Source organism: Leucoraja erinacea, chromosome 1, assembly GCF_028641065.1.
Source record: "Leucoraja erinacea ecotype New England chromosome 1, Leri_hhj_1, whole genome shotgun sequence".
In the NCBI taxonomy this organism is placed as follows: domain Eukaryota; kingdom Metazoa; phylum Chordata; class Chondrichthyes; order Rajiformes; family Rajidae; genus Leucoraja; species Leucoraja erinaceus.
In genome coordinates, this window is record NC_073377.1 from 89719232 (window position 1) to 89746810 (window position 27579).

General features: G+C 42.3%; 1 protein-coding gene across 6 annotated transcripts in view; it reads left to right on the forward strand.

The window, feature by feature from the left end:
* prom1a (prominin 1a) overlaps positions 1-27579 on the forward strand; it is a 142443-nt gene that overhangs the window by 35328 nt on the left and 79536 nt on the right. For all 6 annotated transcript variants that reach the window (XM_055638723.1, XM_055638747.1, XM_055638740.1 and 3 more), the window contains exon 4: positions 26775-26833. In XM_055638723.1, coding sequence (XP_055494698.1) covers positions 26775-26833 — 59 coding nt within the window. The remainder of the gene's footprint in view (positions 1-26774; positions 26834-27579) is intronic.

A 27579-nucleotide genomic window follows, 5' to 3' on the forward strand; every position in this document is an offset into this window, starting at 1 on the left:
CAACAAAGATGCCATGTTGTCTCTGAACTGTCTGAAACTGGTATTTTAATGGATTGGGATTTTGCATTGCAGCAAGATGTGAAGAAAGATGTCAAGCAATGATTCGGTTTATTGTTATGTGCACTAGGATGTAATAAAATTCCTTGTTCACATAAAGCTCAGAGTAAACATGGTGATGATAGATACAACAAATGTACTGAAGAATGTAACAGTAAAATGGTGGCTAGAGTGTAGTGCAATAAAAATAAAGTACAATGATGGAATAACTGATTTAATGTTATGAGAATCTCTTCAAATTTGTGTAATAAAATGTGACAGCAAATCTATGTACATCAAATTGCAAATTAGATTAATTGCAATATGATCGTTTCACAGCAATTGTAGGATGTCTGTCTCCCCTAGCACTTGTAATGAGGTTCACCACAAGCTGAAGGGTAGTCTCCTGCAGCAGGAAACCGATTGAAAGCAGTCTTTGGTCTTGTGGATGTTGGGTGAAAGGTCATTCACCTTGCATGCTTTGTTTGAGTGAGTTGATTGCATCTTGTTGTGTGCCCTCGGAGTGTGCACAAAACTGTTTTTTATTTTCTGCAGATTGTGAATCTTGAGTGTAGTTGGTGGTTGAACAGCTTCCACTTGGTTCCACTCCAAGGGATGTTTGTTGGTGTGGTGCAATAAGCGAGTCGGGTATTCCCAAGTCATTGTCACTGGCGATAAACATTGGAGGGTGCGGATCTGCTGTGTGTGATCTTTGGTTATCAGACCTTCATTTCAGTGATTGCTTTATGCTTCGTGCTGCTCCGTGGGGTCGGGGTCCATGGTCGGGCGAGGGTGTCTGGCGCCGCCGAGCCGTTGCTGGGCGCCCCTTCCCCCAGATGTTCCGTCCGGAGGCGGCCACAGGTATTGGGCTGGGCGCTGCTCCCCCCCCCCCCCCCCCCCCCCCCCCCCCCCCAAAGGACCGGCTGCCGCCGTACCTCTCCTTGTCTAGTGGCCGTTGGTTTGCCCCCTCGATGGAGGGCATGTCATTACAAACAGTGAGTTGGTCCGAGCTGGGATAGGCAATCAGTTCCACTAGATCTGCTTGTAGTTTTCCGGCATCAAAGGCCCTGCTGGGGGAGGGTGTTGTGACTTAGACAGAGGTTTGGTGGCGGCGGGGGCCAAGCGCCGGCCACGGGGAGGACGCACACGAGGCGCCGCGGTGGGCCAGGCAACATCTCCGGAGAAGGGTCTCGACCCGAAACGTCACCCATTCCTTTTCTCCGTCCAGTCTGGCAGCATCCCCGGAGAAAAGGAATGGGTTCCTTGGGAGTAGGAGCGGGGCAGGGCTGGTGCAGGCGCCTCACCGAGCGCCGGGGACGGGCTCGACCCGGCCTGTGGTTGAGGCGTGGGTCTGTGCGTGCTCTCCTGTCTTCCACTTACATCTGTCCTCTCTGTCGCTGTTACACCCATTCTCCCGCTACCTGGCACCTCGTTCCTCAGATTAAATATATTTTTACACGTAAATCATGAATAAAGATAAGAATTTGCATACAGTTTATGCAGCCAGTGCTTCGTTTGCTTTTTCTTTATAGCCAGTGACCTTTGACAAATCCCATGATTCCTTGTGTTTTTCTGAATACTGAATTCACTCACACTGGGGAGGAAGATTTGAAAACAATCAGGGTAATGAAGCAGTATTGGCTGACTGGTTCTGAGGATGTTTCTTTTCCAGACCTGCTGGTTAATATCATGACTTGCATATTGTCAAGGAGCAAAGTGAAAGGGATAACTAAATCTGAGTGTGTTCCACAGTAATTGCAGATTTTAAAGTCTGAGACTTTAGTGAGGCAAAGTAGTTAATGTATAATAAGTGGTGATGCTCTTTTTTAAAGTTGTCGTGTGGGGCATTCATATCTGTTGTCTCCAGATGGATGGAATTTGCACAGACTGGTGTGAAGTTTTCTTGAAGATGGTCGTGATTGTAGCATCTTTCAAGTCCCAGGTGCATGTTCTTACAAAATTCTTAAGGGGTTGGACAGGCTAGATGCAGGAAGATTGTTCCCGATGTTGGGGAAGTCCAGGACAAGGGGTCACAGCTTAAGGACAAGGGGGAAATCCTTTAAAACCGAGATGAGAAGAACTTTTTTCACACAGAGAGTGGTGAATCTCTGGAACTCTCTGCCACAGAGGGTAGTTGAGGCCAGTTCATTGGCTATATTTAAGAGGGAGTTAGATGTGGCCCTTGTGGCTAGGGGGATCAGGGGGTATGGAGAGAAGGCAGGTACGGGATACTGAGTTGGATGATCAGCCATGATCATATTGAATGGCGGTGCAGGCTCGAAGGGCCGAATGGCCTACTCCTGCACCTAGTTTCTATGTTTCTATGTTAATCTTTCCCAGATGTGAGTAATGAGATTGTGGGTTGCAAATCAAGCTTGGTGATTTCAGTAGTGATGCCACCTGCTCCAGAGTCCCTGGTACTATTAAGTTTCCTTGTAACTGACACTGACTTTTAGGTTGAGCATATGCGATGGAGTTCAGGGTACCTGTGAAAAGTCCAGTTGTAGTTATGAAGGCCTAGAAATGCTGCTTCCAGCTGGTGTCATTTATTTTGTGTCTTGAGTTCAATCCCTTGGGTCCGTAGGATAAGGCCATGGGAGTCTGGACCCTTGAGAGCTTTAATTTTGTTTTTGCAGCAATGTTCCTGCTGGTATTTTGGGGCCAACTCTGGAGATTGAAGTGGCCAGACAACACTTGTGGCATGGGTGATGCATATTTTTGTAGTCCCTTGTATAGACAATGATGCAACATAATAAGTGTGAGGGCTTGTACTGTGGGTGCTGTCATGATCTTATCATGCTTAAAGGTGATCCTACTAGGCCATTACTTCAGGCCAACATTGATCAAATTATTCTGTCTGTATGAAACAATCCTGAGATCACTACTTTTGAGGTCCTGCTCTTTAAACAGCAACTAGCACCCTGAACTAGTCCCATCCCATCTACCTATGTCATTGATAAGTAGCTTTAGAATGTCCTCCAGCTACGTGGAGACGGGTCAGTTTCAGAAAGATGCACCACCTGAACTATAATTGACAAAAATAATTGGGTTAATAATAAGAGTTCAGGGGCAAAAATGAACAATATTGTAGAATGTAACCATCTCTTGATTGGTAACTTTAGGGATTTGAAGTTCAGTTTGATGCCAGCTGACATTCAGCTTTGTTCTGGTTGTTGAGAAGCAAGAATCATCGAGGAAATGTTTTGCGAGAATTAACATGGATGGCTTGGTTACAAAGAATCTTTTCCTTTAATGTTTTAATTATTGACCTGGAAAATGTAGCCACTTCAATGAGTGAGTAAAATGAAGAGCAACTGAATGAATGAATGAATGAATGAAAACTGTAGGGCTGTATGTGTGTTGTTTTAATAGTATGGAGAAATGTGGATAGAAAGGGGGGGGGGGGCGGGGTTGGGCTGGTTGAGTCCAAGGATTAGCTGCAGAAACAAAAAGGAAACCCCTACTGCATATGGCTGGTAAGGACTGCTATTGCACAAATAGTCTCGCAGAACAATGATTTGAAGGAGACAGTACAGCATGGTTCTTTGAAGTTCCATTGAAACTACAGATTAATGGGAAAGGACTAGAGAAATATGACTCGTTCACACAACTTGCAGGGCGCTGTCATTAGGAGAAAGCACAATAGTTGGAGAAAACATGAAGATACTGGGAGGGTTTTGAATATGGATGAAAACAGTTTTTGAAGGAAAGTGAATCATGAATCATGTCAGCTGGCATGGGAATTGAAGAAAGGAGTTTATCGTCTAATTATGGTCACATAAGTAAAATTAGATTGACAACCAAATTTTGTCTTGATCTAATTACTTATTATAGATGAGCAAAAGATGGTTGAATAATATACATAGGTTTAGTAAACTAAGGGGATTCCTTGCATTTTTCACATTGCAGTTTATACTTTTGTGAAAATGTTGCTTTTATTTGAGAATCCTATCAGTTTTTGGTCATTTTCTTTAACCTGGTTTTCACTATAGCCTTGTTCATCCCAGAGGAATGTGCTTTAATTTGGCAGCATGAGTAGGACAGTGCGCTGTAATTATGCAAGCTTAATATTAAGGCTTGCTCTTTGAAAAGAAGATTGCTCTTCGATAAGATGTGCTCGGCATTACAATTTTAAGGGGCATTTTTTTTCCTCCAAAGCCCTTTGATGTTTGAATATATTGGGGGGTGGGGAGGGGGGGGGAGAGGAAAGAGTACATTTAATTTCATCAAGATTTTGCAAGAATTTATTTTTGCATTAGAAAACGTTTGTATTGAAATAAGTGCATTTAATTGCTGAGTTCAAAAGAGACTGGAGTTTTGTGCAGCTGAATATCTGGTACAAATAGCTTGACACTCGCAGCTAATCTTGGTTGTTTGAACCTATCCTGCAGCTTAATGCAGTTGTCATGGCAATTCTGAGTGAGAATGTTGTTGCTTTATGAAAACACTATGCACTTGTTTTTAGGAGTGAATGATGCCCAAGATGGTTTAGCTGTATCAAATTATGGAATAAATCACTTTATTCTCCAGCATGCTGTACCCTGCACTTGGTCTCACCAGAGGCCTTCCGAGGGAAATTTAGTGGAAAAAGAACCACTGTTGCAAAATGTTTAATAATGGTTTAAATTCACTGGATGTTTGGGCAAGTTATTTGTTGTGTTTCATCCATCTTGCTGGCATCGGATCACATTTTTAACTTCAATTTTTTTTCTTTCTTCCTTTGCTACCATCTGTAAGTTCCAGTTACTTTTTTCAGTTACTTGCACAATCCCTTGCATCTAGTCTGCCTATTTGTGCCGATATTAGTCAGTCAAGCTATCCTCTCAGTTTATTGTCATTAGCACAAGTGTGCCAAGGTACAGGTACAAATGGAATCTAGCTTGTAGTACCATCCCAGATGCAGAGACTAAGACAGCACACAAATTATACATGACACGAATTCTACAAGATTGTGAAAAGAAAGGCTGTGCAAAATGACATCAGTGAAATGTACACAATTGGAAAATAGGTCATTGGTAGTGCAAGAGGTGTTTTGTTGTAGAGTTAGGATTTGGGTTGTTCAGGTCTGTTCAAAAACCTGATATTGTCGGAATGTCGTTCCTGAACGGTGATATGGGACCTCTGGTTTCTGCACCTCCTGCCCGATGGTAGCAGTGAGAAGAGGGTGTGGTGCATATAGTGGAGATCATGATAGATGACACCTTGAGGCAGTGCCTCATGTAGATGCGAAGATAGGGTGCATAGTGCCTGTGATAGATGGGGATGAGTCCTCCACTTTTTGCAGCCTCTTGTACTCCTGTACATTGTAATTGCTATACCAGGCCATGATGCAATCTGTTCTGATAATTTCTAAAATGCCTCTGTAGATATCTGTTGAAATATTTGGTAATTTGCTGAAGCACTTTAATCTACTTTAGAAAAAAAAATATTGGTTTGCTCCTCTCATCCTCTTTCATGCCTTATTCAAAGTAACAGTATTGGTTATGTCTCCATATCCTGTGCACCATATTCATACCCACATGCAATTTATAGGGAACGAATGATTATGTTGAAATTAATGTTACAAAAAAAGCATTTTCCAAAGTTCTAAACATAATGCAAATCTGAAGGGCTTGGACTACTCTTTGCCAGTACAGGTGCACAACCTTTTATCCGAAAGCCTTGGGACCAGACACTTGTCGGATTTCGGAAATTTTCGAATTTCCGAATGGAAGATTTTTAGCGTAGATTAGGTAGGTAGCGCGGGCGGCTTGAAAAGTCTGGAGCGGCTGCCTCCTCCCCGGAGACCGGGGAATCATTGTAAATCATTGCATAAATGTTAGTCAGTTAGTTTGGAGGGATTTTATGTGGTGGTGGGGGGTGAAGGGGGAAACTTTAATTCTTAGTCCCCTACCTGGTCGGCGACTCCCAACATCACGGAGCTGGGAGCTCCGTCCAGGCAGCGGCCGGCGCCGGGTTGGAGCTCCGACCCCGGCAACTCTACCCCTGGCCGCGAGGCGCTCCAAATCCAGCGCCGCCCGCGGCCGGACGCCCGCAACCCCAGCTCCGCGAATGTTGGGAATCGGCGGCCACAGCGCTCCGGAGCATACCGCACGGCGACCCGGTAAGGCATTGCCCACTCCCCGCTGGTATCCCAGCGCTGCGACGCCGCCGACTCCCAACATTCGCGGAGCTGGGGCTGCGGGCGTCCGGCCGTGGGCGGCGGTGGATTTGGAGCGCCTCACAGCCAGGGGTAGAGTTGCCGGGATCGGAGCTACAACCGGCGCCACCCGTGGCCGGACGCCCGCAGCCCCAGCTGGGAGTTGGCGGCCACAGCGCTGTGGAGCTTACTGCACGGCGACCCGGTAAGGCATTGACCGCTTCCCGCCTCTCCGACCAGGTAGGGGACTAAGAATTAAAGTTTACCCTTCACCCCCCTCCTCACATAAAAGCCCTCCAAACTAACTGACTAACATTTAAGCAATGATTTACAGATGTTTAAGTGTCTCCCCAGTCTCCAGGTAGTACAGACCTGGGTTGACCGTGGGTCGTTTCGGGTCAAGTTTGGTGCCAAACGCGAGCTTTGGTGTGCAGACGACATCCTGGAAAAAATGGCCGGTTTTCGGAGTTTTTCGGTTTCCGGAACTCCGGATAAAAGGTTGTGCACCTGTACTGAATTTGTTGTTTAGCAGTAAGATGCCACAGTAACAAATATTTTGGTACAGTTTGAGTGCATAGGTCCTATTGAGTAAGAGCTGCATCTACAGCCATTTGATGGTCAGAGCATCTTGAACCACCATTTTCATTTGCTGTTTAACCATGCCTGCGTTTGTGCTGAAAATTGTTATCTAGTTTACAATAACCATATAACCATATAACAATTACAGCACGGGAACAGGCCATCTCGGCCCTACAAGTCCGTGCCAAACAACTTTTTTCCCCTTTAGTCCCACCTGCCTGCACTCATACCATAACCCTCCATAACCCTCCATTCCCTTCTCATCCATATGCCTATCCAATTTATTTTTAAATGATACCAACGAACCTGCCTCCACCACTTCCACTTCCACGAAGCTCATTCCACACCGCCACCACTCTCTGAGTAAAGAAGTTCCCCCTCATGTTACCCCTAAACTTCTGTCCCTTAATTCTGAAGTCATGTCCTCTTGTTTGAATCTTCCCTATTCTCAAAGGGAAAAGCTGATCCACATCAACTCTGTCTATCCCTCTCATTATTTTAAAGACCTCTATCAAGTCCCCCCTTAACCTTCTGCGCTCCAGAGAATAAAGACCTAACTTATTCAACCTTTCTCTGTAACTTAGTTGTTGAAACCTAGGCAACATTCTAGTAAATCTCCTCTGTACTCTCTCTATTTTGTTGACATCCTTCCTATAATTAGGCGACCAAAATTGTACACCATACTCCAGATTTGGCCTCACCAATGCCTTGTACAATTTTAACATTACATCCCAGCTTCTATACTCAATGCTCTGATTTATAAAGGCTAGCATACCAAAAGATTTCTTTACCACCCTATCTATATGAGATTCCACCTTCAAGGAACTGTGCACGGTTATTCCCAGATCCCTCTGTTCAACTGTATTCTTCAATTCCCTACCATTTACCATGTACGTCCTATTTTGATTTGTCCTGCCAAGGTGTAGCACCTCACATTTATCAGCATTAAACTCCATCTGCCATCTTTCAGCCCATTCTTCCAAATCGCCTAAATCACTCTGTAGACTTTGGAAATCCTCTTCATTATCCACAACACCCCCTATCTTGGTATCATCTGCATACTTACTAATCCAATTTACCACACCTTCATCCAGATCATTGATGTACATGACAAACAACAAAGGACCCAACATCGATCCCTGAGGCACCCCACTAGTCATCTGCCTCCAACCTGACAAACAACCATCCACCATTACCCTCTGGCTTCTCCCATTCAGCCACTGTTGAATCCATCTTGCTACTCCTGCATTTATACCCAACAGTTGAACCTTCTTAACCAACCTTCCATGAGGAACCTTGTCAAAGGCCTTACTAAAGTCCATATAGACAACATCCACTGCTTCACCCTCGTCAATTTCCCTAGTAACCTCTTCAAAAAATTCAAGAAGATTAATCAAACATGACCTTCCAGGCACAAATCCATGCTGACTGTTCCTAATCAGACCCCGTTTATCTAGATGCTTATATATATTGTCTCTAAGTATCTTTTCCATTAATTTGCCCACCACTGAAGTCAAACTAACAGGTCTATAATTGCTAGGTTTACTCTTAGAACCCTTTTTAAACAATGGAACAACATGTGCCGTACGCCAATCCTCGGGGACTATTCCCGTTTCTAATGACATTTGAAATATTTCTGTCATAGCCCCCGCTATTTCTACACTAACTTCCCTCAATGTCCTAGGGAATATCCTGTCAGCACCTGGAGACTTATCCACTTTTATTTTTTTCAAAAGTGTCAGTACTACTTTTACTTTGAAACTCATAGTATCCATAGCTACTCTACTAGTTTCCATTACCTCACATAATTCAATAAGGTGTTGCTATCGTTGCTATTCCCACAGCAAAATCTGGGCCAGTCTCTGGTCATTACTGAGAAGATGGCAGTGCTTGGAGATTTCCATAAAATTAACAGTTTACATTTGTTTACACGATGTACGTGAGGAATATGTGAACTGTTCTGTTGTGAATATTGGATCTCTAGGGGGCTTTTATTTTTGCCACTACACAATTTATTTTCTCCAATGCATGTTATTATTTTGTGAAAGCGAGCAGATGAACTGCTTGAAGTATTTTGCTGTCAACTGGGCCAGCTGCTGGGACCAGTTAGCGTGACACTAGGTAACTAGGTCGCCTTCTCCCTTTTTACCTGAATGCACGAGACCAGAACATTTTGGAGATTTAGTCTTGATCACCAGTTTTTCTCTGGAATGCCGACTTACCATGGCTCAAATCTGTTTAAGCCGCTCCATTGAAATTGGCACCAAAAAATAGATCTGTACGATTACTTGTAATTTGACATGTGTAACGGCGCCTGCTAGCGCACGCAGATATCAAATCTGGCGTTCGGAAGCCGCGGTCAGTGACTCTCGAGGGGCTGTTGTTTTCGCGCGTTTTTTCCCCTGCGCGCGTTAGATCAGTGCTGATCACCGTTGTGGGCAGACGTGTCTGTTAAACCTGTATGCTGCAACTTGAACTTTTCAATAAAGTATTGTTGAAAACTCCAGGGGTTGTTTATCAGAACACTAAACATGTTTAATTTCAGTATTTTTGTTTGGTTCGCATTTAAGAGACTGCTTGCCTTGAGCAAAAGGCATGAATAGTCATTTTTATAGTGGATTATTTTTTAATTATTACTTAATGTTTCTATTGTCCATTCATAAGTAACTAGTTTCAAATGATGGTTTCCCCTTTTCCATCTTATTTTCCCCACCTTTACAAACTCACATTATTTATTCTCCTCACTAATTTCTCTTTTCCCTCAATTCTTTTCTCCCCTCAGGACTCTGCTCTACCTCTCCTGCGCTATCTCTTGGTAATCTACTGTTTTGAATGCAATGCCCATGGAAAATGTCAGGTTTCAGCTGTCCTTTTGTATTGGGAAGGTTAACGCTTGTTAAAAATTATGAAGTTCAGTCCGCCTGGACCTATCTGATCTCCCGGTTGCCAAACACTTTAATTCCCCTTCCCATTCCCAAAATGACCTTTCTGTCCTGGGCCTCCATCTGTTAGTTGTTAAAGGATAAGATATAGTTGGGTTTACGGAGACATGGCTCCAGGGTGACCAAGGGTGGGAGTTCAACGTGCAGGGGTATTCAATATTTAGGAAGAATAGACAGAAAAAGAAGAGGAGTGACGTTGTTGGTTAAAGAGGAGATTAATGCAATAGTAAGGAGAGACATTGGGTTGGATGATGTAGAATCTGTATGAGTAGTGCTGCAAAATAGCCAAGGGCAGAAAACACTTGTTGGAGTTGTGCACAGACCACCATACAGCAGATGGGAGGTTGGGGATAGCATCAAGCAGGAAATTAGGGATGCGTGTAGCCAAGGTACAGCAGTTATCATGGGTGACTTTAATCTACATATAGATTGGACCAAAGTGTATATGAGATGTTTTTCTAAGCCAATTTGTCGAGGAATCAACTAGAGGGCAGGCCATCCTAGACTGTGTATTGTGTAATAAGGAAGGATTAGTTTGCGATCTTGTGCAAAGTTCCTCGGGCAACAGTGACCATAATAGGGTGGAATTCTGCATTAAGGCGGGGAGTGACACGGTTGATTCAGAGATGAGGGTCCTGAACTTGAAGAAAGGTAACTTTGATGATATGTGATGGGAATTGGCTAGGATAGACTGGCAAATGATACTTAAAGGGTTGACGGTGAAGATGCAATGGCAAAGATTTATAGACTGCGTGGATGAATTACAACAATTGTTCATCCCTGTCTGGCGTAAAGATAAAACTGGGAAGGCGGCTCAACCATGGCTAATGAGGGACATTAGGGGTAGTGTTAAATCCAAGGAAACATATAAATTGGCCAGAGGAAGCAGCAAACTGGAGGACTGCGAGAAATTTAGAATTCAACGGAGGACAAAGGGGTTAATTAAGAGGAGGGAAATAGAACATGAAAGAAAGCTTGCAGAGAATATAAAAACTGACTGTAAAAGCTTCTTTAGACATGTGAAGAGGAGAAGATTTGTGAAGACAAATGTAGGTCCCTTACGGACAGAAACGGGTGAATTTATAATGGGGAAACAAGGAAATGGCCTGTTTCCTTTATCATCGTTACTTTTTTTGCATATCTTTCATTCATTTGCTCTATCTCTCTCTACCTCGCTATCTTGTTTCCCTTTCCTCTGACTAGTCTGATGAAGGATCTTGACCCCAAATGTCACCCATTCGATCTCTCCAGAGATGCTGCCTGTCCCGCTGAGTTACTCCAGCATTTTGTGTCTATCTGAGGAAGTTTGGGTCTTGACCATTATGTCTTGCCTTTGTCACAATCAAGTTAACTATTTCTGGTATGTTGGATATGACTAACCATATTTATTGTGTAGCTTTTTTTTGTGGTTAATATGCATTCATTTGAAACTATTCAATATAAGGATTTAATATTGATTTCCTGTGAAAAATAAATTTGCTACAAAATAAAGGAATGGCCAGTTAGACTCCGTTCATGTTGTGTCATATTGCATGTTTTCCTCTGATTGCAAAGAACCAACCTTTGATCAGGACCAACGGACCTGCTATTATTCCAGTGATTCTTTGAAGGTGGACGTTTGCCTTTTTGTCTGAAGAATTGTTTCGACTCAATGTCACTCATTCCTTCTCTCCAGAGATGCTGCCTGTCCTGCTGAGTTACTCCAGAATGTTGTATCTATCTTCGATTGCACCTTCTGTTTACCCATCATCTGTAAAATGCCACCATCCCTTCCCATATTTTAACCCCAGTAATCCGGCCGTGATTCTGTATCCTTTAATGTGGAAAATGTTCCAAGGTGGTCAATTGGTGATAAATATACACCAGAAAAGAGAACGTGTCTGGAGGTTTGTGACGAGAGAAATGGCAAGACGACCATGTGCTGGAAATGACATCATTATTTTCCCATGCTCCTACCTTGAAAAATAGACATGAACAAGAGCAGAAAAGATCTGCAGATGCTTGTTTAAATTGAAGGTAGACCCAAAATGCTGGCGTAACTCAGCGGAACAGGCAGCATTTTATCAACAGGAGTAGACCATTTGCATCCTTGTAGCTGCTCTTCAATAGAGTTGTGGTTGATCAGTCGATGGAGTCACTTTCCTGCACTAACTTTGACCCTTTTATAGCCTCAATATCTAAAAACCGCTATCCACCTTGAGTATACTTGGTAACTGTTTCCTCTCTAGCTTGCATTTTGAAACATCAAAAGATTTGCTGCCCTTTGGATGAAAAATTCTTCTGCCTGCCCCGATCCCATGTTTTGAGGCTGTCCTTTTGTTCTGGACACTCCTGATGGTAACCATCGACTCTGCATCTGCTCTGTCAATACAACATGAGCTCTGTTTCTTGAAAACTACAGGCCATGTCTGTACAATCTTTCCTCGTTTGATAACTGTCCAACTAGGAAATTATCTGATGAACTTCTGCAGTCCTTTTTACAATCCATCCTTAAATGGGAAGACTACACAGTATTCAAAATCTGGCCACAAAAAGGCGTAATTGGAGCAAGATGTCTCTACATTTCTAACTTCCTAGTTGCTCACTGAATCTACACTAACGATCAGTAATTTATTTAAAAAGATGTAAAACTACCTCTGAAAATCAATCTCTAGCCACTTAAAATATGTTGTCTCTTGTGTTTTTGTTCCAGGAGATGTATTTTCCACACTAGAGAGTCAAAGAGTGGTACAGTGTGGAAATGAGCCCTTCGGCCCAACTCGTCCACACTGGCCAACAATGGGTATTACACTAGTCCCACTTGCCTGCCCTTGGTCCATAACCCTCCAAACTTGTCCTATCCATGTACCTGTCCAACTGTTTCTTAAACGATGGGATAGTTCTCAACTACCTTCTCTGGCAGCTTGTTCCATAAACCCACCACCCTTTGTATGAAAAAATGACCCCTCTGATTCCTATTAAATCTTTTCCCCCTCGCCTTGAACCTCTGTCCTCTGGGCAAAAGACTCTGAGCATCTACCCGATCTATTCCGCTCATGATTTTGGGTACTTCTATAAGGTCTCCCCTCATCCATGGAATAGATCCAGCCTACTCAACCTCTCCCTATAGCTCACACCCTCTAGCCCTGGCAACATTCTTGTAAATCTTTTCTGAACCCTATCAAGCTTGACAATATCTTTTGTGTTACATGGTGCCCAGAACTGAACACAATATTCTAAATGTGGTCTCACCAATGTCTTATACAACTGCAACATGACCTCCCAACTTCTATACTCAAAACTCTGACTGATTAAGGCCAAAGTGCCAAAAGCCTTTTTGACCACCTTATCTACCTGCGACTCGACCTTCATGGAATCATGCACTTGTACTCCTAGATCCCTCTGCTCTACAACACTACCCAGAGCCCTACCATTTACTGTGTAGGTCCTGCCCTTGTTCGACGTCCTAAAATGCAACACCTCACACTTCTCTGTATTAAATTCCATCAACCATTCCTCCGCCCACCTGGCCAATCGATCCAGATCCTGCTACAATCGTTCACAACCATCTTCACTATCTGCAAAACCACTAACTTTTGTATCATCAGCAAACGTGCTAATCTTGCTCCGTATGATCTCATCCAAATCATTGATGTAGATGACAAACAGTAACGAGCCCAGCACCGTACCCTGTAGCACACCACTAGTCACAGGCCTACATTCTGAGAAACAACCTTCCACCATCACACTCTGCTTCCTTCCATGGAGCCAATTTGCTATGCATTCAGCTATCTCCCCTGGATCGCATGAGATCGAACCTTCCAGAGCAGCCTACCATGTGGCACCTTGCCGAACGCCTTACTAAAGTCCACGTACACACAACATCTACAGGTCTGCCTTCATCAACCTTTTTGCTCGCGTCTTCAAAAAAATCGATCCGATTTGTGAGACACGACCTCCCACGTACAAAACCATGCTGACTGTCCCTAATCAGCCCTTGCCCATCCAAATGCCTGTATATCCTATCCCTCGGAATACTCTCCAGCAACTTACCAACTACAGATATTAAGCCCCAGTCCAACTTAGGCGATTTTTTTCGACGACTACAGGCGGCTATGCTGTCGCCACATGATCGTGGGGTGATGCTTGTATGGTCGTGAGTAGCCTCCTCAGTTGGTCTAAAGAATCGTAAGATTTTTCTGGTCTCCGCTGGATTTGGAAATATTCAAAGCATTTTGGCAACTGTGAGCTTGACGTAGCTTGTCTTCTCCTAGGTAGTAGCTGCTGTTGTAGGTTGTCGCCAAGGTGACGTAGGTTGTCGCCAAGGTGACGCAGGTTGTTGCCAGGTGACGTTATTTGTCGCCGGGTGCTGACTTTGGTGATTTCCATTGGCGACTACCTACGTCAACCGGCGACAGGTACCGGCGACTGAATTGTCTTCAGTTGTCACCGACAGGGTCGTTGCTTGACGTTGGTTGACTTTGGTTGTTGTAGGTTGTCGCCTGTGTGGTCGTAGGTGGACGTCCTAATGGGTCGTCTGTTGTCGGTAGCTTGCCGTAGCTTGACGTCAACTAGGTGGTAGGTTGTCATAACTTGTGGTAGACCTTGTCGTGGGGTGGGTCCAGTCACTGCTTTTTCGGCGACCCACTACGACTGTGATAGTCGCCGACAGTTGCCGAAAAAATCGCCTATGTAGGACAGGCCCTTTAAGCTCACCGGCCTATAGTTCCCAACATTTTCCCCTCAGCCCTTTGTGAAAAGAGGCACAACATTTGCCACCCACCAATCCTCTGGCACCTCTCCTGTATTTAACGACGACTCATAAATTTTAACCAGGGCTCCCGCAATTTCCTCTCTAGTGTTCCGCAATGTCCTCGGATATATCTGATCGGGCCCTGGAGATTTGTCTACCTTCAAACACAACAGTACCTTCAGTACTTCCTCGACGATGAACCTTACTGCTCTCGTGACACTTTCAGTGACTGCTCTAATTTCTTCCGTCCTACTGTCTTTTTCCTCTGTAAATACAGAAGAGAAATACTCATTGAAGACCTTGCCCATCTCATGTGGCTCCACACAGGTGACTGCTTTGATTTTTGAGAGGTCCCACTCTCTCTAGTTACCCTTTTCCCCCTGTACCGTATCATAGCCCACACTGCTCCTTAACTGTGTCTATCTTCTTTCTGGTATCATAGCCCACTATTGCTTAGCTTAGATACATTACACTCTGTCCCCTCCATTGAAATGAAAATGGGAATAGCTGACACGGCAACACTGATCCCTGTTTATTATAGTTCCAACTGATTCCATGTTCCAAACCAATGATGCCAACTTTTGTATTTCCAAGGAAGATCGGCACTGAGGACCCATCTCTAGATTCTCATTTTTGTACTTTTAGTTGAAAATGCATTGTTTTGCTTTGTAAAAAATAGTAAATTAGAGGATACATAGTTTCCTGGCTAGAGCTTCTATTTATTGCTAATCTGGTTTCCAAGTTTATTAATTGAGAAAGGAAATGCCTAAGAATTGAATAGAGTAATATTATTATGCATTGAGTTCTAGTTTTGTTGTGAAATCATTCACTGGAGCATCGTTAACTTGTTTTGACCTTGTTTTGTGGTCTTCTGGTGGTTGTTAAACCAGAATACATCCTTCACATTACTTATTGCTTTTCAGGAAAACGATAAACCCTCGTTTTAATAGACCCTAGGGGGTGGGGTGAAATGATATCCGTTATTGCCGATTATCCGCTATAACAGAGTAAGAAATTATCATTGTATGAGTAGTAGAAACAAACAAATGCAGATGCTAATTAATATACAAAAGGATACAATGTGTTGGAGTAACTCAGCCGGAGGAGAATCCACAGAGTTGATGGTCACAGCCCACGGGCTGCTGGAATGCATGTAAGGGTCAGCAGTGGTGGCGCCAGCAGGCCAAGGCAGCTCTGTGGGTTGGCGAATGTGGCAGCACATCTGGCCAGGGAGGCGATGCGGGCAGCCGTCTGCTGCCAGGTGTGGAAACGGCCGGGGAGGCAGTGTGGGCCGCTGGTGGCGTTAGCAGCCTGCCCTGGCAGTGGCTGGAAAAGCAGTGGGGGCATTGGTAGCCGTCGGTAGGTCAGCATGCTATAAGCAAAATCTGTAATAGAAGTCCATTAAAATGACGGGAGACTTTTCAACAGATTATCCTCTGTTGTGGGGTCCATTGCTGGAACTGCTTTCTGGTAGGCCCTTGAGTGACATGCGTACTCTTTCTACCCCCGCATATTTAATCAACTTGTTCCCTTTTGTGTACTTTATTGGATGAATGTGGGATGAACCCAGAAGCATTTATGAAGGTGGTATTCAATAACGATTGGCATTTCTTGATGCTGGCAGGCAGCTGTGAAGGGAACATTGAGGTTAAATGGTGCAGATCATATTTAAATTATGATGAAAATGTTGAAATAAATGTATGAATGGGAAATCTGTGAGAAACCACATTAAGTTATATGAAGCTACACATTCTCTCAATTGTCAAACAGCAAAGTTGAATTCCTGCTGCATTTTAGATTTATGGGTGGTGGTAGTTCAATTGTGGGATGGAATAGACATCAAATTTTAAACAACTGCATGTATAGAAAAGTAACTTGTACTGTTTAAACCTGAAACGGAAATCAATCATACATAGAATCTTGTAGCAGTTTCATTTAATGATTCACCAAAGTACTGAATTTATTCTATAATCTATAATACTGAATCTATAATATGATGCACATTGCATAATGAATTGTTGGTGTGTACATTCAAAGTGTTCTCTTTTAGACCATATTAATCTAATGTCTGAAGCAAATAGATTTTGTACTTCCGTGAAGTTTACCCTTAAATTAGTTCTTCCTCCCCCTCTTTTGTTTTTTTTGAAGGAAGAAGTGCCCCCTATTAATAACAACTTGCCCAAATGGGAGTAGTAATGTGACATCTTGTGATGTGATAGAACAATTAAGAGTTATAATTGCAGAATGCAATCTGATTTAGATAGTTTGGTAAATGTACTGCAAAATATAAAGTAACCTTAGAGACGCGAAACAATGCAAATACTGGAATAAAGTTTATTGTGTTGAAAGTACTGGAGGAACTTGGCATGTTAGGCAACATCTGTGGAGGGAAATAAACAAAAATATTACTGGGTGCTGGTATGGCAATCAGATTTTACAATTTGAATAGCTCTGAAACTAAATCTAAATGACCTTGTATTAACCCATAAATTGCATTTTTTCGAGTTTAAATGGTTAGTTTGAATCCGATGGGTAGCAAAGGATAATGCTAAAGGTACAATGTTATTTGGACACAAAACTAGTCATTGTTATACAACACAGAAATGAGCCCTTTCGTCCAGATTGTTCACCAAGCTGCCTTCCTTGGTGAACATTTGCCTCTGTTGGTCAAATGACTCAAAGCATTTCCTATCCATGTACTTCAAATCTTTAGAAACATTGCAATTGCACCCACCACTACCACATACCATCGCTCTGTGTGAAACAATTGCCTCTTGGGTCTCCTTTATATTTTTCCATTCTCACCTTGAACCAATGCCTCTAGTTTTATACTTGTCTGATCCGTGAAAAAGACTGACATGCCCTCCACGATGTTGTGGTCTCTATTCCAACCTCCTTGGTTCAAGGGAAAACAATCCTATCCTTTCCAGTCACTCCTTATCCTGTACGCATCCACGTAAATCTTTCTCTGCACTCTAGCTTAATCACAAATTTCCTATTTGGTTATGGCCAGAATTACACATAATACTCAAAGCACAGTCTCACCAATGTCTCGTGTGGCTGTAACCAAAGATCAGGCTGTAACAACATTCTGCTTTTTGTACTCTATGCCCTTATCAATGAAAGCCTCTATATGCTTCACTTTGACTACCTGTGTCACCAATTTCAGAGAGCTATGTAGTTTTAGGAGTCTATGTTCTACAGTGCTCCCAGAGACCATGCCCTATGTATGTCCAACAACGGTTTAACATCAAAAAGCATCAATTTGCACCCATCGTCCATTTCTTGGCCGACTTTCCCAGTGGGGAAACATAGACTGCGCCTCTGGAATTTAGTAAAAACATCGTTGCAACCCAGAGAGCAGGTAGTTCATGACAAACCTTAAACATTATTGTGCACAGCCAATATTGCGCATGTGTGCTACATATTGATAGTCAAAGGGAAGTGCAATTGTCTGGGTACTGGAGTAGTCTGGGAATACTTTTGGGCTTTTGTTAGTGATGTAACTGAATACCTCCAACATTTCCATCTGGACAATGTACCTCTCTGGTCCAGTCTCGGAAGTGTCTCTGCATGATCTTGCTTGGTACTCAAAACAATATTGGCTTCTCTTGTTTTGTTTTTTGTTTTTAACCTTTCCAATCTTCCTTAATCTTTACTGAGACCAAATTGTGCATAGAGAATAATGGAATCAATTTGTTGGGGAGGGGTGGGATTAGGAATCCTAATGCTCAATTACAGCGTGATGGATAAAATAAAACTTAAACTGAGAGTGACCATGGACAAACAAAACTGACCCGACCTTGGGACATGCAATTGTTTCAAACCAGACCAGAATCCCCTGTAAATGGAATATCAACCATAAATTCGATTATTTGAGGGTGAAACACTAATTTATCAGGAATCTCTAATACAGTGTAAATGATCCTGATGTGTGTGATACTGAGCCAGATCAGGGCTGAGTATGGCACCATTCTTAAATGCGTTTTAGTCACTCAATGTAGGTGAATTATAACGGGCCACACATTTCAGAGCAGCAGCATTAAGTTAGTTAGGGGTTAGGCTGGTTTTCTTTAAACATTGCTCCACAGGAATCAAGACCAGCAAGTTGTAGAGTAGTTACATGGGAGGCAGTTAGGTTGGGATACTGGTGAGGAGAGAAGCCCAATGTTTGCTGATAACTGGGGATTTGAGGTGTAACGTCCCTTTAAGGGAAAATTGATGTACAATCATAAACATGAGCTGTAATGGGAGAGGATGGTGCTATAGTTTAGATTTCAATACCTCAAAGCAGCCGATGCCCAGAATTACTTCAGCATCAACTGGCCCTTTGGTTAATATGCAGGTGTATTTAATAGTTTAGTTTTAGTTTGGAGATACGGCGAGGATACAGGTCCTTCGGCCCACTGAGTCCACACCGACCAGTGATCCCTGCATATTAACACTTTCATACACGCACTAGGAACAATTTACACATACACCAAGCCAATTAATCTACCAACCTGTAAGTCTTTGGAGTGTGTGAGGAAACCGAATATCTCTGAGAAAATCCACGCGGTAACGTGGAGGAGGTACAAACTCCGTACAGACAGCACCTGCAGTCGGGATCCACCTGGGTCTCTGGTACTACAAGCGTTGTAAGGCAGCAACTCTACTGCTGTGGCACCGTGGCCCAGAGGGAACTATGGCAGGCAGAGAAACTCAAGGACATTTTTGGCATCTGAGGCTTGTGTGCCATACATGGAATGTGGGAGAGACATTGCCAAAAAGTCAGAATGTGTGATCTGCTTGCTGGGTAGATTTTAGGATGTGGGCAGCTCACAAGTTATAGGAGTAGAATTAGGCTGTAGAATTAGGCCATTCCGCCCATCGAGCCTACTCCGCCATTAATTCATGGCTGATCTCTGCCTCCTAATCCCATTTTCCTGCCTTCTCCCCATATCCCTTGACACCCATTCTAAACAAGAATTTGTCTATCTCTGCCTTAAAAATATCCACTGACTTGGCCTCCACAGCCTGCTGTGGCAATGAGTGCCACAGATTAACTACCTGCTGACTCAAGAAGTTCCTCCTCACCTTTCTAAAAGAACACCCTTTAATTCTGAGGCTTTGACCTCTGGTCCTAAACTCTCCCCCAGTGGAAACATACTTTCTACATCCACTCTATCTATGCCTTTCATTATTCTGTAAGTTTCAATGAGGTCCCCCCTCAACTTTCTAAACTCCAGCAAGTAGAGGCTGTCAAGTGTTCATCATATGCTAACCCACCCATTCCTGGAATCATTCTTGTAAATCACCTCTGGATCCCCTCCAGAGCTAGAACATCCTTCCTCAGATATGGGACCCAAATTTGCTCACAGTACTCCAAATGTGGCCTGACACTGAATTTCATCTGCCACACCTTTGCCTCCTCTCCTAACCTGTCCAAGTCCTTCTGCAGAGTCCTTGCTTCCTTGACACTGCCTGCGCCTCCGCCTATCTTAGCATCATCTGCAAACCTGGTCACGAAGCCTGCAAACCCCTTATCCAAATCATTAATATACAACGTAAAGAGGAGCGGCCCAAAAACCGACCCTTGTGGAACTCCACTAGTCACAGGCAGCCAACCTGAAAAAGCGCCTTTTATTGCAACTCTTTACTTCTGCCATCCAGCCAACCCGCTATCCATGATAGCATCTTCCCTTTCAAACCATGGGCTCTCATCTTCATTAGCAGCCTGTAAGGGTTTCTGTAAATCTAAGTAAACGACATCTACAGACTTCCCTCTATTAACTTCTTCAAAGAACTCCGGCATATTCGTCAGGCAGATCTTCCCTTCACAAAACCATGCTGACTTATTAGTATGGTTACCAGCCTATTTTATCGTGAACTTCTAAGCACTGCGTAACCTCATCCTTTATAATTGACTCTAAAATATAGAATTAAAAATTTTTTTTTTTAACAAGTCTTCTTTTGGACCCTTCACGGGCAAGCAAATATTTCAGGGACATTTCATTTGCTTGCTCATGAAGGATCCAAAATAAATTGTGGGAAAGGTGAAGCAACACTTATAGGGGTGTATTATAGACCGCCAAACGGGGAACGAGAATTGGAAGAGCAAATATGTAAGGAGATAGCAGAGATTAGTAGTAAGCACAAGGTAGTGATTGTGGGAGATTTCAACTTTCCACACATAGACTGGGAAACACATTCTGTAAATGGGCTGGATGGGTTGGAGTTTGTAAAATGTGTGCAGGATAGTTTTTTGCAGCAATACATAGAGGTACCTACTAGAGGTGGGGCAGTGCTGGACCTCCTGTTAGGAAATGAGACTGGACAGGTGGCGGAGGTATGCGTTGGGGAGCACTTCGGGTCCAGTGATCACAATACCATTAGTTTCAATATAACTATGGAGAGGGTCAGAACTGGACCTAGGGTTGAGATTTTTGATTGGAGAAAGGCTAACTTTGATGCGATGCGAGATGATTTAAAAGGAGTGAACTGGGACATTTTGTTTTATGGGAAAGATGTAGAAGAGAAATGGAGGACATTTAAAGGGGAAATTTTAAGAGTACAGAATCTTTATGTTCCTGTCGGTTGAAAGGAAACAGTAAAAATTGGAATGAGCCCTGGTTTTCAAGGGAAATTGGACATCTTGTTCGGAAAAAGAGGGAGATCTACAATAATTATAGGCAGCATGAAGTAAATGAGGTGCTTGAGGAGTATAAGGAATGTAAAAAGAATCTTAAGAAAGAAATTAGAAAAGCTAAAAGAAGATATGAGGTTGCTTTGGCAAGTAAGGTGAAAGTCAATCCAAAGGGTTTCTACAGCTATATTAATAGCAAAAGGATAAGGAGGGATAAAATTGGTCCATTGGAGAGACAGAGTGGACAGCTATCTGCAGAGCCAAAAGAGATGGGGGAGATATTGAATAATTTTTTTTTTCTTTGGTATTCACCAAGGAGAAGGATATTGAATTATGTGAGGTAAGGGAAACTAGTAGAGTAGCTATGGATACTATGAGGTTCAAAGTAAAAGAAGTACTGACACTTTTGAAAAATATAAAAGTGGATAAGTCTCCAGGTCCTGACAGGATATTCCCTAGGACATTGAGGGAAGTTAGTGTAGAAATAGCCGGGGCTATGACAGAAATATTTCAAATGTCATTAGAAACGGGAATAGTCCCCGAGGATTGGCGTACTGCGCATGTTGTTCCATTGTTTTAAAAAGGGTTCTAAGAGTAAACCTAGCAATTATAGACCTGTTAGTTTGACTTCAGTGGTGGGCAAATTAATGGAAAAGATACTTAGAGACAATATATATAAGCATCTAGATAAACAGGGTCTGATTAGGAACAGTCAACATGGATTTGTGCCTGGAAGGTCATGTTTGACTAATCTTCTTGAATTTTTTGAAGAGGTTACTAGGGAAATTGACGAGGGTAAAACAGTGGATGTTGTCTATATGGACTTTAGTAAGGCCTTTGACAAGGTTCCTCATGGAAGGTTGGTTAAGAAGGTTCAACTGTTGGGTATAAATGCAGGAATAGCAAGATGGATTCAACAGTGGCTGAATGGGAGAAGCCAGAGGGTAATGGTGGATGGCTGTTTATCGGGTTGGAGGCAGGTGACTAGTGGGGTGCCTCAGGGATCTGTGTTGGGTCCTTTGTTGTTTGTCATGTACATCAATGATCTGGATGAAGGTGTGATAAATTGGATTAGTAAGTATGCAGATGATACCAAGATGGGGGGTGTTGTGGATAATGAAGAGGATTTCCAAAGTCTACAGAGTGATTTAGGCCATTTGGAAAAATGGGCTCAAAGATGGCAGATGGAGTTTAATGCTGATAAATGTGAGGTGCTACACCTTGGCAGGACAAATCAAAATAGGACGTACATGGTAAATGGTAGGGAATTGAAGAATACAGTTGAACAGAGGGATCTGGGTATAACCGTGCATAGTTCCTTGAAGGTGGAATCTCATATAGATAGGGTGGTAAAGAAAGCTTTTGGTATGCTAGCCTTTATAAATCAGAGCATTGAGTATAGAAGCTGGGATGTAATGTTAAAATTGTACAAGGCATTGGTGAGACCAAATCTGGAGTATGGTGTACAATTTTAGTCGCCAAATTATAGGAAGGATGTCAACAAAATAGAGAGAGTACAGAGGAGATTTACTAGAATGTTGCCTGGGTTTCAACAACTAAGTTACAGAGATAGGTTGAATAAGTTTTTTAATAAGTTCCTGGCTGAATTTATGTTGGCCAAAATTGTTTCTAGTTTTTTAGCCATGGTGGAATTCATGAAACTGGTGTTGGCTGTAAAGTATAATTTTCATCTAACAGCAGGAGCTTGTTTATCTTCAGTTTCCAGACTGGGAATATTTCTAAAGCAGAGATTAACACACTGACCCAAAAACTTTGTTTTGCTGCTCCGTGTTGCCTAAATTAATTGAATAAGTACTTTATTCTCTGGAGCACAGAAGGTTAAGGGGGGACCTGATAGAGGTCTTTAAAATGATGAGAGGGATAGACATAGTTGATGTGGACAAGCTTTTCCCTTTGAGAATAGGGAAGATTCAAACAAGAGGACATGACTTCAGAATTAAGGGACAGAAGTTTAGGGGTAATATGAGGGGGAACTTCTTTACGCAGAGAGTGGTGGCGGTGTGGAATGAGCTCCCAGTGGAAGTGGTGGAGGCAGGTTCATTGGTATCATTTAAAAATAAATTGGATAGGCATATGGATGAGAAGGGAATGGAGGGTTATGGTATGAGTGCAGGCAGGTGGGACTAAGGGGAAAAAAATTTTTTTCGGCATGGACTTGTAGGGCCGAGATGGCCTGTTTCCGTGCTGTAATTGTTATATGGTTATATGGTTAAATCTCACGGGTTAAACAGCTCGCGTTAATGAATGCAGCATTGAAGTTTTAGTATCATTGATAGATTTCCATTCAATTGCCTGCCTCATTCATGGACGAGATGATCAATTGGTGAACCAGAACTCTGGGAATACACCAAGATCTATGTATATTCCCCTCTTTAGATCAATTTCAACTGTATAATTTAGGGTGTTTCTCGCTCTACAGTTTGATAAGCTTATAAGCCTCAATGTCAATCTCCGTGCTGATGGCATGGACATTGCATTGCTGTTTGTAGACTTCACTGGTTGCTTCTTCTCTGGTCATCCTCATTAGGTCCCATGGTTTTGGAAACTTCATTTATGCACCTATCCTGGCTGAATTTATGTTGGCCAAAATTGTTTCTAGTTTTTTAGCCATGGTGGAATTCATGAAACTGGTGTTGGCTGTAAAGTATAATTTTCATCTAACAGCAGGAGCTTGTTTATGTTCAGTTTCCAGACTGGGAATATTTCTAAAGCAGAGATTAACACACTGACCCAAAAACTTTGTTTTGCTGCTCCGTGTTGCCTAAATTAATTGGTCTCTTTGTGGTTCATCTTTTAATGCATCAGTGAATCATGTAATGATTAAAAGGGGAGAGTAAATGCACGTTTCAATGTTTCTTGCATTTTACACAGTTGTCTTGTGTCTTATCGTTTCTTGCAAAACGGAGGCGATTTCATGTGGGCTGTGGGCAATCCCAGGTTAAGTTTTAGAATGTGTCATCCCATTTTATATGTGAAGTAGTAACAATGTTCTTTATGTAACAGCATGATGAGACTGCCTGCTATGCCACTGACTTGGTTAGTTAGCTTTTCTCTGCTTCATGGAGACTTCTCCTCTGCCTTGCATTCCATCTTAAAACGCATTCTTGAATTACAGGTGGTTTAACATTTTTTTGAAGCTCTACTTTAATGGGCTTATTTAAGAGGTGAATGCTCATTTTGTCATGACTCCTAATTTAAAATGTGAAATAATGAAGAAGTTGAATGTTGTCTTTGGACTGAAGTGCAGATGCACCCCAATTTACTATGCTTTGACTAACGATATCTCGACTTTAGGATGGTGCAAATGCTCGGCAATGGCAGAGAGCCGCACATCGCTTCCGGTCACGTGATCAAATAGTATTAAATGTGTTTTCGACTTACGATATTCTCGATTTAGGATGGGTTTATCGGAATGTAACCCCATCGTAGGTAGAGTAGCAGCTGTATGTGAATTGTGTATCGTCTCTTAGCCCTCGGGAATACCGTTTTTGTTTCCCCCCCCAAGTGTTGAACATATTTTGCTACCATCTTTGTGTTAAGGAAGGCTAGTATTCTGTATCTTCTAACTGGTCCTCTAGTTCATCATTCTTGAGTATCCCAGTTGTCTTTGGTTCTATTTGCATGTAGGTGCAGCCATTGTGTATTCTCCAAGGAATCGGTGATTACAGATCATTGTTCTAGTCTCCAGTGTTCCTTTGGTCATGGTGAATAAAATCTGTTGGAGCAGTTTGATAAACTGCTGCTTGTTGCTCTGAAATCAAATTTGATCCAAGTGCAAGGTTCCTGTTTCACCATTACATTTGTTGAAATTCAGATTTATTTTGTTCTGTTTTTTGATTTGCATCAGCCTTATACACCCCCCCCCCCCACCCTCTCTTTCAATCCTTTCACTCCTTCTTTCTGCCTTCCTCTCTTCCCTTCCTCTTTATTATTACTCTATCCCCAAGAGAAAGTATGTGTTTCTGCGAAGTTATTTTTCCCAACTCGCCATGTCCATCTGCATATCTTTTGTTTTGTGTACTTGCCTGCTTTTCTGTCCTTTTCTCTACCCTGTGACCATTCTTTGCTTCACTTTTACTTCCTCTTCAAAGTCATATTGCATGGAAAAAGGCCCTTCAACCCAACTCGTTCATGCCGGTCATCTAAGCTAGTTCCATTTGCGTGCTTTGGTTCCTACCCCTCTAAACCTTTCCTTTCCATGTACCTGTCTAAATGTCTTTATTTTTTAATATTGTGATTATACCTGACTCGACTATCTCCTCTGGCAGCTCATTCCAAATGCCCTCCACGCTCTGAGTGGAAAAAATTGCCTCTCGGGTTCATATTAAATCTTTCCAATTTCACCTTAAACCTATGTCTTCTGGTTCTTGAATACCCACCCTTGGTTAAAAAAAAAACTCTCCATTCATCCTATCAATTCCCTTCATGTTTTTATACACTGAAGAAATTGACATAGTTTGCCCAATCTCCCTTGAGTCCTGGTAATTTCTTCACAATCTAAATCCAAATTTTATTAGTTATTTATGTTATGACATCGGTTGGAAGCTGCATACCAAATCTTGTTGCGCTTATGTGCAATGACAATAAAATATATTATTATTACAAATCCCTTCTGAACTCTTTCCAGCTTAAATACATCCTTGCTATTAGCAGAGTGACAAGACTGAATGTACTACTTCAAATGTAGCCTCACCAACATCTTGTACAACTGTTACAACCTCCCAACTGCTCTACTCACTAGCCTGACTAATAAAGGCCAATGTGCCAAAAGTCACCTTAGCCATCCAATCTACCTGTGACACCACTTTTGGGGAATTGTTCACCTGTACTCCTAGATCCCTCTGGTCTCCACCCCCCTTCCAGGTCATACCATTCATTGTGAAGGTCTTGCCCTGGTTTGACTTCCAAGAATGCTACACCTCACACTTACTTGCATTAACCTCCATTAGCCATTTTTCAGCCCACCTGCCAAGCTGGTCAAGATCCAAATGCATATCTATCGTATCCCTCAGAATCTTTTTCCGTAACTTAGCTACTCCAGATTAACATCTTGCTGGTCTATAGCTCCCAGGGTTTTATTTGCAGCCCTTCTTAAAATAGAGGCTCAACACCCTCCGGCACCTCACCCGTGCCTAACGATATCCATATCTCTCTGTCGGGGCCCCTGCAATTTCCTCTGATAGACCTGATCAGGCCCAGGGGATTTGTCTTTCTCCATCTTGATTGCACCTCACCGAATACTTTGCTGTTCCTTCTGTCCCTTTCACTCTACTGTTATTCTGCATCTCATTTCTTGTTTCCTCCTTCATCTTCTTGCTTGCACTACTTCGATAGGAATTTGCAGTGTTCTTCCCCCGTGCTCCTTGCTCTTGCCGAAAATGGTGCAGATAAACTCCACGCTCTCTAGAACATGAGTTATTGGTATAGTTTTACCTGTTTGTATTAATTGATTTTAGCATTTTTCTATCCTGTTTGTTTTCGTGGGCGAAACCATTCTTTTGGTCAAGGAATAAAATGGCACTACAGTTATACTTTCAAGTGCTTGCATTATAATTGTACACTTATCTTGCTGCCATATGGGTTTCTAAATGTATCCATGTTTAGAAGAAGTTTGTTGTTTGGAAATTAATTTAGCAAAATGCAAAATTTTCAAGGGAACAAAAGATCTGATATTTAAAATTACAAACTTCTTTGTTGCAGAATTGATCATTGAGGTAATAAAGCAGAACTACCAACACGTTCTTCAGCAGTATCAAGAGGTAATGGTTAATGAGGCAGTCTGCCCCATTCTATAAGATTTGACCATGCTATTTCTTAGTTGTATTTAAACTTAAATTTATTTTTGTATTTATGGTGAGGTAGAACATTGTGACGATACTTGGGTCTGAAATAGTGTTTTGATTGGTTGTCATTGTCCCGTTTTTGTTTTTTTTAACTATTTCTTTTTAGCATATTTGCTTTTGTGTCCATGTAGTGCACTTATAGCTAGATATTTGAATTTTGCTTGTTTCTTTTTGTTCTGCATGCATCATTAAACCTGCTTACATGCATCTACTTTGGCTACACAGTCAGAAAATGTTGTTCTGATGCTACAGGTACATTTATTCCTTTGTGAATTCATTTTTTTAAATTAATAGATGGATTAAAACTGCATACTGATCCCTCTCTATTTTTAAATGAAGTGTTGTGATAAATTTTACTTTTATTTAAATAACCTGGTTATTTTCAAATTGATTTAAATCATTGATTATTTTTTGTTGTATAAGCTGGAGAAATAATGGGTGAACGGTGTGGATTGGTCCTTGTGACTGGGATATCTTGGGCCACACAGGAGGAGGACAGGGAAAGGGGCAGGACTAGTAGCTTGGTGATCCAGTATAGATACTGCAAGTGTGATAGTGCAGGTATTCTTCTTTCGAGTCCAACTTGTTACGTTGACCTCGCTGTCATCGTCTGTTCCGAAAAGGACGGAAGCTTCCGTCGACAATCGGTGTGAGCCTTCTTT